Raw genomic sequence first — 12,705 nt, forward strand, 5'->3', positions numbered from 1 at the left:
ATAGATAAAAATTTAATGAGCTGTCTGGGATGACGGTTTTTACCATCTGTAACCACTACTTCACTATTACTGGGATAACGGCTTCCAGAGCCACTCCAAAACTTCCTTGTAGAAGCTCTCAGACTTTGTATGTGATTCCCTAAACCCAACTATTCATGACTTTGGCTTTCCATCTGGAAGTAAATGCCCCAAAGTCAGACGGGACAAAGGAAATATCAGGAAAGTGATGCTGGGGATCCCTGGGTGGCTCAGCAGTTTGGCATCTGCCTTCAGCCCAGGGCATGGTTCTGGAGTCCCGGGATCGAGTCCCACATCGGGCTCCCTGCAGGGAGCCTGCTTCTCCCTCTGCCTGTGTCTCTGCCTCTCTCTCTCTGTCTCATGAATAAATCAATAAAATCTTAAAAAAAAAAAAAAAGGAAAGTAATACTTCTGAGAAAATAACAGACATCTCAGTTATAGACATAGAGATATAGATATTATCACATGTAAATACTGTCTAGTCAGTAAAGAAAAAGGCATGTGAAAAAAAATAATAATAAAGAAAAGGGCACGTGGACAAAAAGACCCACATTTTTCTTTACAAATATGTTATTTTCTTTTAAGTCCTTACCAGATATAAAGTTCTTACAGGTTGCCATGTATTAATCCACGTGTTCATTTTACTTATAACAGTTTAGAGAATACACTGAGGAAAATGGGCTTCAAACGCTAAATTACTTTTCGTGAGACATATGCTTCTTATGCAATTAACAATACAGTCAGCATCAATAAGCTCTAATTTTAGAAACCTTCATCTACAGGCATTAATCAGTTAATGCTAAATTCAATTTCTATCTGGCTTCTTCTTTTCACACTCAACTCTCCAAGGCTATATACTATATGGTATCTCAAAAATACTATTTACTTACTGTGAGAGCAGATTATATTCCTAGAAAAAAAATCTGTACAATAAATATATACACATATAAGCCAAATTAAACTTTCATGAAAAAATAATTTTCTTACGAAAGACTGCATTTCTGACTAAGCACCTGATCCCAGACTGTTCACGGGAATGCATCAAATCCTTTACATAATCAAATTACAAATAATATTTCAGTACAAATCAAAGCTTGTCAAACTGCACATATAGGAAAACACATAAAGTTAAAATATAGTACCTACAGGGAACTCAGAAATCTGACATGGCTTTTTTCAAAGGGGGCCGTTCCCGGGTAGAATAATTTTTCACTGTGCAGTGTCCCATGAATTACAGGTTTTGGCCAGCAGTACCCTACTGGCATGGTGACTATGAAACCTACCCACACATTTCCAAATGCCCTCTGGAGGGGTACTGCTCTCTTGTTTGGAGAAGAAACGATAGCCTAGACAAAGGAGTTGTCCACATTACTATCACTAGACCATGACAGTGCCCGGTCATGAACCCCGGTCTCCAAAAGCCAGTGCTGCCAAGAGGGATCCAACAGAGAATATCAGAGTATTAGATTCATCTTCTTCTAGTTTGAGCCTTACTCTTTCTGCATTAGGCAATTCACTCATCAAGTATTTTCTTAGCTGAGATCCAGTTGTCATTTTAACCACTTGCCAATTCCTTTGGCCTGTGTATTCATATCCTCCTCCATCTCAATCTTGGATGAGTATACCTCAACCCCATCGAATCTGGGCTCCTGTCCCCGATGACAGGGGCTAGCGGTCAGCACAATTCCAGTGCAGCCAGTGGAGCTGCCCTATGTCACCATCCCTAGGCTCCTGCTGGTTCACACTTGGCCCTTTCCACATGGCACTGCCCACTCAGCAGGTGGCACCTTCTTGTTTCCTTCTGCCCCACCCACAAAAGAGTCCCTCTCAGTGGTGGGAGTTTCACTAGTCTGTTATGAAATGTGAGAAAAATCATTTCTCTTTCCTCCCCATCTCTCCCATTCTTCTCTTTCTTTTTTGTTTATCTCATTGTGTCTCCAGCATTGGATCAGTTCAACAGAAGCAGAACCAGAGAGAATTCTCAGTCTCTTTTCCAACAAGTGGAATAAGCCATCAGGGTCTCCACTAAAGTTGGAACTGTGGAGGCTTAGGGTAGATATTTCATTTCTCTTCCTTGCTATTTAAGCCTAAGAGTTTTTGTAAATAAGAGTATTATATATGAGTTTTATATAAGACACTTTCCAGTATCTACTGTGTATTTTTAAATGTCATCATGTGAGAAAATTTAAGTTAAAAAAATCTCAATTTGTGTCCCTGTTGATTTCATTTTATTTTAATATTTATTTTACTGGGCGATGAAAGCCAAAACTCTGGAGCCACTCACCTAAAGGTAATCCCTCCATACCTGTAAGTTAGAAATTCAAATTCAGTTGGAAACCTACGACAGCTGCATGCTTACCCGGATGTAGGCATCCTGGTGGTGCTTGGCAAAGTATAGCATATTGTCCAGGGCTAACATCCCGGGAGGGGTCTGGGTAAAGTCCATGGCAGGGTTGACATGATTCTGTGATTAAAACAAAATATTGGATCAGGTTAATTCTTTCTCCTCTCAAGACCAGAGTACCACAAGGCCAGCTCCAAATAACCAAGTAGGATGACACTTTCTATCTTCAGGTAAACCTACTGGGTTGGCAGTGAGGGCTTCTCTCTACAGGTGCAGCTTTAATATCTGGGCTTAGGAAACTCAGCTGAAAATGGAAATATAAGATTACTCTTAGACACTATGACCCTGTGGGGAAGAGAAAATAATGTAAAAACTGTACTTCTGGTGGCTGTGCTGTTGGTGGAACCAGTAGCATTTGGGGAGAGAGATCTGGGATGACGCCACATCTCTGGCATTCGTCCTTCTGTACTTTAGTGTCTTCATCCTTCTGGGTGAGGGCTAAGTACAGCCATATCAGCCCATGGACTTTGTGCACTGTCCAGGCTTAGACCATCTGCAGGCCTCTGAGTACAGACACTTGATAAAATTTCAGATGTCCACACATTCCTGACATCAGCCTGCTGTCAGGCAGTGTTCTGGTTTTGTGGTCACTACACACAGTGCCAACGGCCACAAAGACAAAATAATAGCTACAAATATGCTCAGAAAATTCTCCATATGCTCAAGATCACTCAGTAAACACCACAAGACTGTTACTCAGAGCTGCAAACCACTCTCCACCATCATTAAAAAGGATCACCAAGATCTGTCCCAAAAATTCAGATCTACATGGCAAATGATTTAAGTCATTTTTTGTTAAAGAGATGAAAAGGAATGTTAAAGAGATAATAAAGAAAACTGTTTTTACCTCATAACACAGGTAATTTGTATGCAGCTACATATCTTTGTTTTGTTCCTGTGTATGTCTTAATAAAAAGCTTGAATCTCTGATTTGCTAGGGACATTTTGGTTCACTGCATTTTTTTCTAATTTAAGTACAGGAAAGCCTTCTTGTTCACTTGCTCAAGGTTCAAACAACTAATACTTTTCTGCAGTATTGAAGAGTACATCGAAACTGTCTTTTCCATTCTGATTTGAAAAAAAAATATGAGCTAATAAGGGACCTATGGAACAGTGGTGCTGCCTACTGGCCTAAGTTTCAAGAGCAACCCCGTCCATATCTCTTTTTTTTAAAGATTTATTTTATTTATTTATGAGAGAGAGAGAGAGAGGGAGGGAGAGAGAGGCAGAGACATAGGAGGGAGAAGCAGGCTCCATGCCGGGAGACCGACACGGGACTCAATCCCCGGACTCCAGGATTGTGCCCTGGGCCAAAGGCAGGCGCCAAACCACTGAGCCACCCAGGGATCCCCCCGTCCACATCTCTATAGCAAGGTGGGTCTGTGCAGTGACTTCAACATTTTATTTTAGCATTTTATTCTGATCAATAGAAGATGTCGGAAAGATTTTAAAATACCCAAACACTACCACTTGCAATAAGAAAGATGCATCTCCTAAAATGAAAAATCACTGGGCAGACCAAATGCAGTAGTGTTTAGCCTTCATTCAATACTCACTAAAGTAGGAGGGTCAGGCTTGTATCAATAATAAGGGGACCAAAAGGCTAGAAATAAATGACCAGAGATTCAGTTTGAAAAGTAACTTGTAATGAAAGATTTTACGACAGCTTTAGTTCTTAGAATAATGGAATTCATCCATTATACACAAATTTATTATTTTGACTTCAATACATTAGATTTCTATGAGCATAAGCAACATTTTAAAAGTTGGTATTTGCTGAGTACTTTCTGAGGGCTGGCACTAGTTTGTGCTTTGCATGTATGATCTAATAATAAATAGGCAGTGGGCATTACTATTATCCCCACTGTATGGATGGGAAACTGCCACTTAGATGAGACAAGAAGCTCGCCCAGGGCCTCACAGCTTGGATTTGACAGAGCAGGCAATGTCTTGTTTGGACAGTATGTCTCCGCACGCTTTTGTTCCCACTTTGTTCCCTACCACTGGTTTATAAGTTGAATGCATTTATTTTGGTGCTGCTAGCATTTAGACTTTACATAGCCAGGGAAAAGTCTATTTGAGAAAAATACAGGCTAATCAATATTAGCTGCTATGAAGTAGCTCAGCCAACAAAGGAGACTGTGCCAAATGTAAGAGAGAAAAAGATGACATGTACTTCAGACCTATTTCTAGGGTTGCTCTGAGTCCATTCCAAAAATAAACACACAAAAAGGAAATCAAATGCCAAAAATTAGTTCCTCTGAATCCAGTTCGAACAACCCCACAAAGCTATGTCAGTGAAGCTGACCAAGCAGAAGGTCCCTGTGGCACTAAAGTCATCAGTTTTGTTTCAGTTGTGCTTCCAGGATCCACTCAAAGCCTCCGTAGCAATCACACCCCTCCTTGGGCACATATGGAGGGTATCTAATAGGGTGATGCTGCTCTCAGAAGGTCTTACAGTTAAGAAATAATATAATTTATTTTTAGGATTCTTTTAAAGAAATCTAGAGGTCTTTAGCAAATAATCCCAATAAAATAATGCCTGCTACGTGTCAGGCATTACTTAAAGTACCTTGCATATGCTAACTCTTAATCCTCATAAAGCTTGCCCAAAATAGGTTCTATTATTATCTTACTTTGAACGACAATTGCTGAGCATCTGGGTAGCTTGCCCCAAGCTTCAGAGCCAGTTATGTGGCAGAGCCGGAATCTGAACTCAGGGCACAGGGTTTTAACCAGGATTTTAGTGTCAAGTCATTGGTCAACTGGACACTGCTGGGAATATCATGAAGATGACCACTGCAGCTCCTCAATCAACATCATTCACTCAGGCAAAGTGGGCCTGTGATCCATCCTTTTGAATAAAAGCTATAATTTCTCTATCCCTCCCAGATAACATGTCAAAGTCTCTCTCATGTTCAATAAACCATGCCTTATTGTCTCCAAGAAATAGACCCTTACTAAACAAAAGCCAATTAGAAAACTGCCTTTGATTCCCTATGACTTGCCCTGAATTGATAAAGCATCATTGCCTTTTAGATGAAAAACATTACTTTGTATTTCTGGGGGAACTATGCGCTCTCCCGCTTGAGCTCACTTGCTTTCCCTCTCCCTTACTTTTAACTTCAGGTATCATTTCCCCAGTCTCCCTTTCCTTGAAATGCCTATTTCTTTTTTCTCTTTTGATTTTAATAAGCTGTAAAATGATTTTACAACCCCAGATTTTGATAATGAGAAAAAGAATAAGAATTACATGCCAAAACAGTTGAAAGCTTTCTATACCGTGACAAAAATACCCTGAGAATCCAGCAAGGCCAACAGTTTCCCCAGTCCTTTCTTATTTATGAGATGCTCTGGATACAGATTTATTTTCTTTGCTTGTTCCATGTTATTTTTTTCCACCTGTCTTGAAATGGAAGCTGCAAGAGCTTTGATGAATAGCTTGAAATTTTTCCTTGTTTTACTGCAAAGCCCGTGTACCTCTGTACATCCTTCTGAGATGCCATTTGTTAGTTCCCGTAGAAGTGCTGCTCCGTGAATCACATTAGACAGCTCCTGGCCCCCAAAGAAGGGGGTAGCGTCTGCCTTCCCTCCCAAAGCACCAGGGTTTTTCCACTTTGGGACAATGGATGAAGAAAGCACAATTTACATTATAGTGAACATTCTATGGGGTGTTTGGGTATAGAGTTCCCAGAGATCTGTTTCTTTTCTGTTACCCATATGCCAGCTTTTTAGCTGAATTACCTACACATCCAAGAAAAGGTTCAAGGCCTAAGACAGAGAATCTTCCAACCTGTTACACCAAGGCCACTGGAGAGCTGGAACGGCTTTCAGATATGATCTAAGCTGGTAGCTTTATTTTGTAGATGAGAAAACTGTACCCCGGTGGAGAGCCGCAATGCTCAAACTTGAGCAGCCATTCAAATCTCCTTGGAGGCTTCTTAAAGCACCAATTTCTGGTCTCACCCCATAGTCTCTGATTCAGAAGGATTGTAATGGGTCTGAGAATTTGAATCTCCAACAAATTCCCAAGTGATTTGATGCTGCTGGATGGGGACCACACTTTGAGTCCTGCTGGTGCCTAAAATGGTTCATTTCGGATAACACAAGTATACCAGAATAAGATCTAGAATCCAGACCCACTGTTCCCTCAAATCCCATGCAACTTCTATGAAAGCACACTCTGATTCCACTGGTTCCAACGTACAAATGCATTTTAAGTATATTCACTGTTTATCTGTTTTGTGCTTTTTGGCTTCTCCTTGAGAAAACAGATTCCTTTATTCAGAAAAAAAAATAATTGTAATTTAGAAGCCTTTTGCTTCTTCTATTGCTCAAATTTCTGACTAAAATAAGATGTATTAGAACCTCCAGGGAAGGTAGGAAACTGTCATCTGTCACTATTTCCTACTCCTGAATGCTTCCTGGTTAGGGAAGCAGGGCCAGCACTAGCCTGAATGATTTTTTAAATGATCTGTGTTTTTCAATTACTAATGCCATGCTAGTCTTTCATTAGTGTGGATAATAAAGAGATGATTACAATAATGCTTGCCAGATGGCATATCGTGAGGAAAGCCTTTGAGAATTTAGGAGTTAATATTTGTGCTATATGAGTGTCTACATTTGCTGAACAAATATAGCATTAAAAACAACCTTTAAAACAAATCACATTTAGTGAATATTCAGTCTACAAAAAGCCCTCTCAAGGATATTTCATGAGGCTGGTAGTTTAAGGTCATGTTCTCCAAGGGGAGGCAGGGTTTGATTGGTACAGATCACTTGGGAGCTGTGTCAAACTACAGCTTCAACAGGTTCCCTAGAAGTGTAGTTGTCAACCTTGGATGCACCTGAAAATCCCCTAGGGAACTTTGAAAAGTCCCAATGTTCAGGCTGTACCCCAAGTCAGTTCAATGAGAAACTGTGGGTAGGGACCAAGCAATTAGATTTTTAAAACTCCCCAGATGATCCAATGTCCAGCCACAGTAGAGAACATGTTCCTCAATTAGTGGGTCTCGAATTTGAGAGTGATGAGAATCTCCTAGAAGGTCTGTCCATCAGATTGCTGCCCCTTCCTCACTCTGTTTCTGATTTGATAGGTCTGGGGTAAGGCTCAAGAATTTGCATTCATATAAGTTTCCAGGTGCTGCTGATGGTCACTGGGCCATAGTTTGAGAACCACAGCTCTAATGTCATAGGAATGCAATGCAAGAGTATGTTAGGGACTTAAATCCACCAGCCAACAGATTGGAACCTTGATTCCCTATACCGGTTAGGCAGTGACTTTTATTGAAATGCCTGCTCTACCAGATATCCATCGATGGATGAATGGATAAAGATGTGATATATATACACACACATACCTATATATGCACACATGGTGGAATATTACTCAGCCATCAAAAAATGAAACTTATCATTTGGAGTGACACAGATGGAACTAAAAGGTATTACACCAAACAAAGTAAGTCAGAGAAAGACAATTATCCTATGATCTCACTCATATGGAGAATTAAAAAACAAAACAAAACAGAGGATCATAGAAGAAGAGAGGGAAAAGTAAAACAAGACAAAATCAGAGAGGGAGACAAACTACATGAGATACCGACTTCTAGGAAACAAACTGAGGGTTGCTGGAGGGAAGGAAGGTGGGGGGATGGGGTAAGTGGGTGATGGGCATTAGGGAGGGCACGTGATATAATGAGAATTGGGTGCCATATGCAACTGATGAATCACTGAACTCTACCTCTGAAACTAATAATACACTATACATTAGTTAATTGAATTTAAATAAAATAAAATTTTAAAAAATAACTGTTTAAATTAGGGTCAAGTTTCCACAGGGTCTAGATTGGGACTTGAAATGAAAAAGAAGATAATTATGTGAAAAAGAAACATCCAAACCTCATACAATTGATGTTAACTAAACATGTATAAAACATAAAGCTAGGTTAATAATCAACTATTACTCAAAACAAAACAAAACCACACACACACACACACACACACACACACACACACACACAAAACCTGCTCTACTTGAGACATGCAGGCCCCACCACTCTGTTATTGGCTATTTTGCACATTTACGTAAGGAGGTTCTCAATAGCATTCAATTTTGTGATCCCCAACATAGACCAATATTCCAAAGAGTCCTAGAAGCAGCTTCTAGAAATCTTTGGATTCTGGCCCTAGTCTCTCTCCATTAAATTCAATAAAAATCAACAGTTTGGATGAATACAGAGAAGGCACCCTATGAAATCTGCCCTACAAATGGGCAAGATGGTGAATATGCTGAAAAGCAGAAAAAAAAAATCTGTGACCAGCTGGGGACTGGTACTGGTAGGCATCATGCCAGGCTCTCCAAATGTGGAATTTCATTTAATCTTCCCAACTACCCAATAAGGGGAGTATTATGAATGAGATAAATGTTATTCATCTCTTCCTACAGATGAAGGTCAGAACCCCGGACTTATGTAAGATCATGGCTAGTAAGTGGCAGAGTCACCACTTCAATTCTGTAGCTTTTTTTCCTATTAAGGTCCAAAAGGTCTTTGGAGAATAGGAAGATGGGCCCCATTAGCAAGAAGTTTAATCAGAAAAATGTAAAGTCCTATAAAAAAATTTAAAAATTCAAGCACAAATCTAGAGAATAAGGGAAATCTGGCTTATGAATAATTCATCAGAGCCCAGCACCTCATCATTAAAATTTGATTCTTTTAGGTAAAACACAAAAGATATGCATGAAAGAAACACCCAGTAAGATGCTAAGGGTTCAGGGCAGCAGATTCTCAACCACCTCACTTCCCTACCATCCCTCCCTTTCAGCAGCATATGTTTTTCTCCTTGCCTGGCCTCTCTAATACCTCTGGTGGCTTCTGTCATTCCATTCCCCCTCCTGCCCCTCAACCTGGCTGTTTCTCCTGGTTTGGCAAGTCCACACTTCTTGTTTGGATAACACTTCTGGCTTAACTGAGCTCTAGGACCATCTGTAACCACCTACTGTCACTAAAGGAACCCCCTCCCCAGAAGTGTTCTGAAACCTAGGAGAGTCTAAGACCATTGATAATATCAAGAACTAGGCATTAAGAGTTGGCAATAGGTCCAAGAAGAGTCCATTTCACGGGATAGTTAGAAGCCTCTAACATGCTGGGTTTCATTATGAGGAGTACAACAAGAAGAACAAAGGAGGTTCCACTAACCAGTCCCAAGTCAGGCCGCATCTAGATATAGTACACAGTTCCAGCACACACACAGCGAGCCAGCTCCTGACACACAGGAAATCATGCATACAAGGGTGGTCAGAAAGAAGAAATGTCTGAATAGAAGGCATATCAGAAAAGTATGGAGGGAAAAAAACCAATTCAGATATTTGGCCCAAGGAGAAAAGAGAGGGTTGTATGGCATGGTATTGGAGGTGGGATGGGTGTTGTGGGTTGAACTACTGCTTCTGTCTGTAGGCATCTGAAGGGTGAATATTATTCAGTGCAGCTAAAAGCAAACAGGATTAGCTGAGAGGTTCCTGTCCTTAGAAATGCTGAGACAAGGAGTGGACATACAGGAGCAGTGTCACGGAGACAATAAAAGGTCAGAGGATTGGAGCCAATGACCTCTCGATGCCTCACAGCCATCTTCTTGTCATTAGAAAATGTTGGCTCTTACTCGTGCACAAGGTACATGGGACCTGACCTGATCAGCTTCATCCAAAGATGAATTAAAGACAAAATAGTATTTGAATCACTACATTGTACACCTGAAACTAACATAACACTGTAGGTTCACTATACATATTTTATTTTATGGAATAAAATAATTTAAGAGGAAAGAAAGAAAGAAAGAAAGAAAGAAAGAAAGAAAGAAAGAAAAAAGAAAGAAAGAAAAAAGAAAAGAAAGAAAAGAAAGAAAGAAGAAAATCGAAAAAGTCATTGCCTCCAAAAAACTTCCAACTCAAAAGTTATCAAAAGTCTTCATGACACAGCTTTGAAATACACGTGCACACACACACACACCCTCATTCATAAATAACTCCACATGTGCACACAATGGATGATCACACCAAAAATTCTGGATTTAAGGCAAATGTCCTTAGTTAAGAAATAATGTCCTTTTTAAAAACTACTCTTCAGAGGTCAGAAAAGGCCATGTACTACCATGTACACAATTCAGAAAACTCTTGGGTTTCCTCTCACTTCATTATCCTGAACAGGCAAAGTTGAGACTTACTGAAAAAAAGGATAAACGTGAATAGTTTATTTGTAATGTTGAGTCAACAGTCAACACAAAGAATTACCATAAAAACTCAATTAAAAAATGCCTTGAGAATAAATGTCCTTTAAAGCGAAGCTGGTTATTTTTTTTTTTTAAAGCCTTCATGAATAATGAAATAATGCTGTCAAGGTTTATAAAGATATCTGCAATTTTTCTACGGAGCTGAGCACACACAGGATTCTGAACAATCCAAGCACCGTGCGTGGTTCATGCTAGTGACTCCCTCCTGGTTCTTCCCTCCACATTCGGCTTGGGTTTTTACCATGTGTTTGGAACCCCCTTTTCTCCCCACCCTTGTTACTCTGAACAGGACATGAACTAGGATGGGGATCTCCATCTCTCTTCTTCACCCATGGCCAGGAGGAGCACAGGGTAAAGGTCGGCCAGAGGGAGGACAAAGAACGTGGGCTACCATAGCTCCAGAGTAGGCCTGGCTCTCCGGTCAGGAAGCCTGTTCCCTGGATTCCAGCACAGCTCTCCAAGCAAGCAGCCTTTGAAAGGCAGCTCTTTGCCATGATAAGCCAAGAGCTGATGAAGCTGCAGCTGCTACGGATTCCTGGGAGGTCACAGGGATGTAGGGGCCTGTGTGCTGCCACCCTGGCCTCCTCCAAGACAGGCACTGCATGGCCCTGGGGTAGAGACCGTGACAGCGGCCATCACAACTCTAATTGTGGGAGCTCGCACACACACAGCACTTACTGGGTGCCAAGGGCTATTCCGAACCAGAGCTTACTAAAGCCCAGGGGCCAAATTGGGTCCACCACTTACTTATGCACAGTTGTATCACATACAATATTAAAAGAAATTTTTACATTTTTAAATCTTTTTTTTAATCAAACGAGGAATAATAATCTGTGACGTGAAAATTACATGAAATTCAAATTTCAGTGCATAAAGAAAGCTTTACTGGAACACAGCCAGGCTCATTTATTTACTTATTCTGTGGCTGCTTACGCATATGGCCTGCAAAGCCTAAAATATTTACTACCTGGCCCCTTACAGGAAGAGCTTGCCTTCCCCTGTTCTATGCATTCAGTCCTTCCAGCAACCCTTTGAGTAAAGAAAATCAGTCCCTCCTTAATAGAAGTTAAGAAGCTCAACTAACAAATAGATGCTAATGTTCTGCTAACTGGACAACACCATGACCCTTCCGTAAATGTCCAATGCTTTACTCTCCTGGATAAACATTGTAATTATTTTAAAGATTCACAAGGACAAATTCCATTATGTTGAAGGGAATGATTTCAGTATCTTTACTCCTGACTCCCTGCCCCACTCTGGTATTTCTGGGCCCCTTCTCCCCACCCTTGACTAAAGGCAAACCTTGCAGTGAGCCTTTGATATAGTCGGGGGTAGAAGCCTGCTTGCAATTGTGATATGTTAGGAGCCTGGACTGTAGCTGCTAAGTGTTCTCCTCCTTCCTCCCTTCAGTACGGCTCTTGTAATGGCAAAGTCTGGCTTTTTGAATTTGGGGACTATGGTCTCTTTTCCACAACAGAATCAGTACAATTCTTATGCCTCTTTTAAAGAGGAAGAAACAGAGAGGCATAGTGAGCTTAAGTATCTCGTCAGGTGCACACACCCATTTTTCTGGGGTTTGAACCCAGCAGACCAGAACTCCTGTTCTTAAGTAGTATTCTAAGAAGAGAATTGGGTAACTACTCAATGGAAAAAAAAGATAACTTGACGGAACACTACACAGCCTTTAAAAACTGTGTTCACAGAGACCTAGTTACCGTAAGTCGAAAAAGATAGGAATATAAAACATATGCTTTAGTCTGTGTAGAATTTCTATAGTAGTATATATTCCTTGGCAATTGTATTTTATCTAGAGTATTCTTATCACATACAATATATATGTATTAGCAATACCAAGATATAGACTGAGCATGTAATTAGGAATTTTTTAAATGCTTTTAAAAACTGGAAAGAATTCTAAGTATTAATAGTAATCATTTATGGTGGTGGAAAGGTGGGAGATTTTTTCTACCTATCCATATTTTTCTGATTTTCTCTAA

General features: G+C 40.3%; 1 protein-coding gene across 3 annotated transcripts in view; it reads right to left on the bottom strand.

Moving 5' to 3' along the window:
- The window catches only part of ELMO1 (engulfment and cell motility 1), a 525,693-nt gene that overhangs the window by 267,367 nt on the left and 245,621 nt on the right, over positions 1–12,705 (bottom strand). For all 3 annotated transcript variants that reach the window (XM_038557346.1, XM_038557348.1, XM_038557347.1), the window contains one exon: positions 2,378–2,482. In XM_038557346.1, coding sequence (XP_038413274.1) covers positions 2,378–2,482 — 105 coding nt within the window. The remainder of the gene's footprint in view (positions 1–2,377; positions 2,483–12,705) is intronic.

Source organism: Canis lupus, chromosome 14 (assembly GCF_011100685.1).
Source record: "Canis lupus familiaris isolate Mischka breed German Shepherd chromosome 14, alternate assembly UU_Cfam_GSD_1.0, whole genome shotgun sequence".
Taxonomy (NCBI): domain Eukaryota; kingdom Metazoa; phylum Chordata; class Mammalia; order Carnivora; family Canidae; genus Canis; species Canis lupus.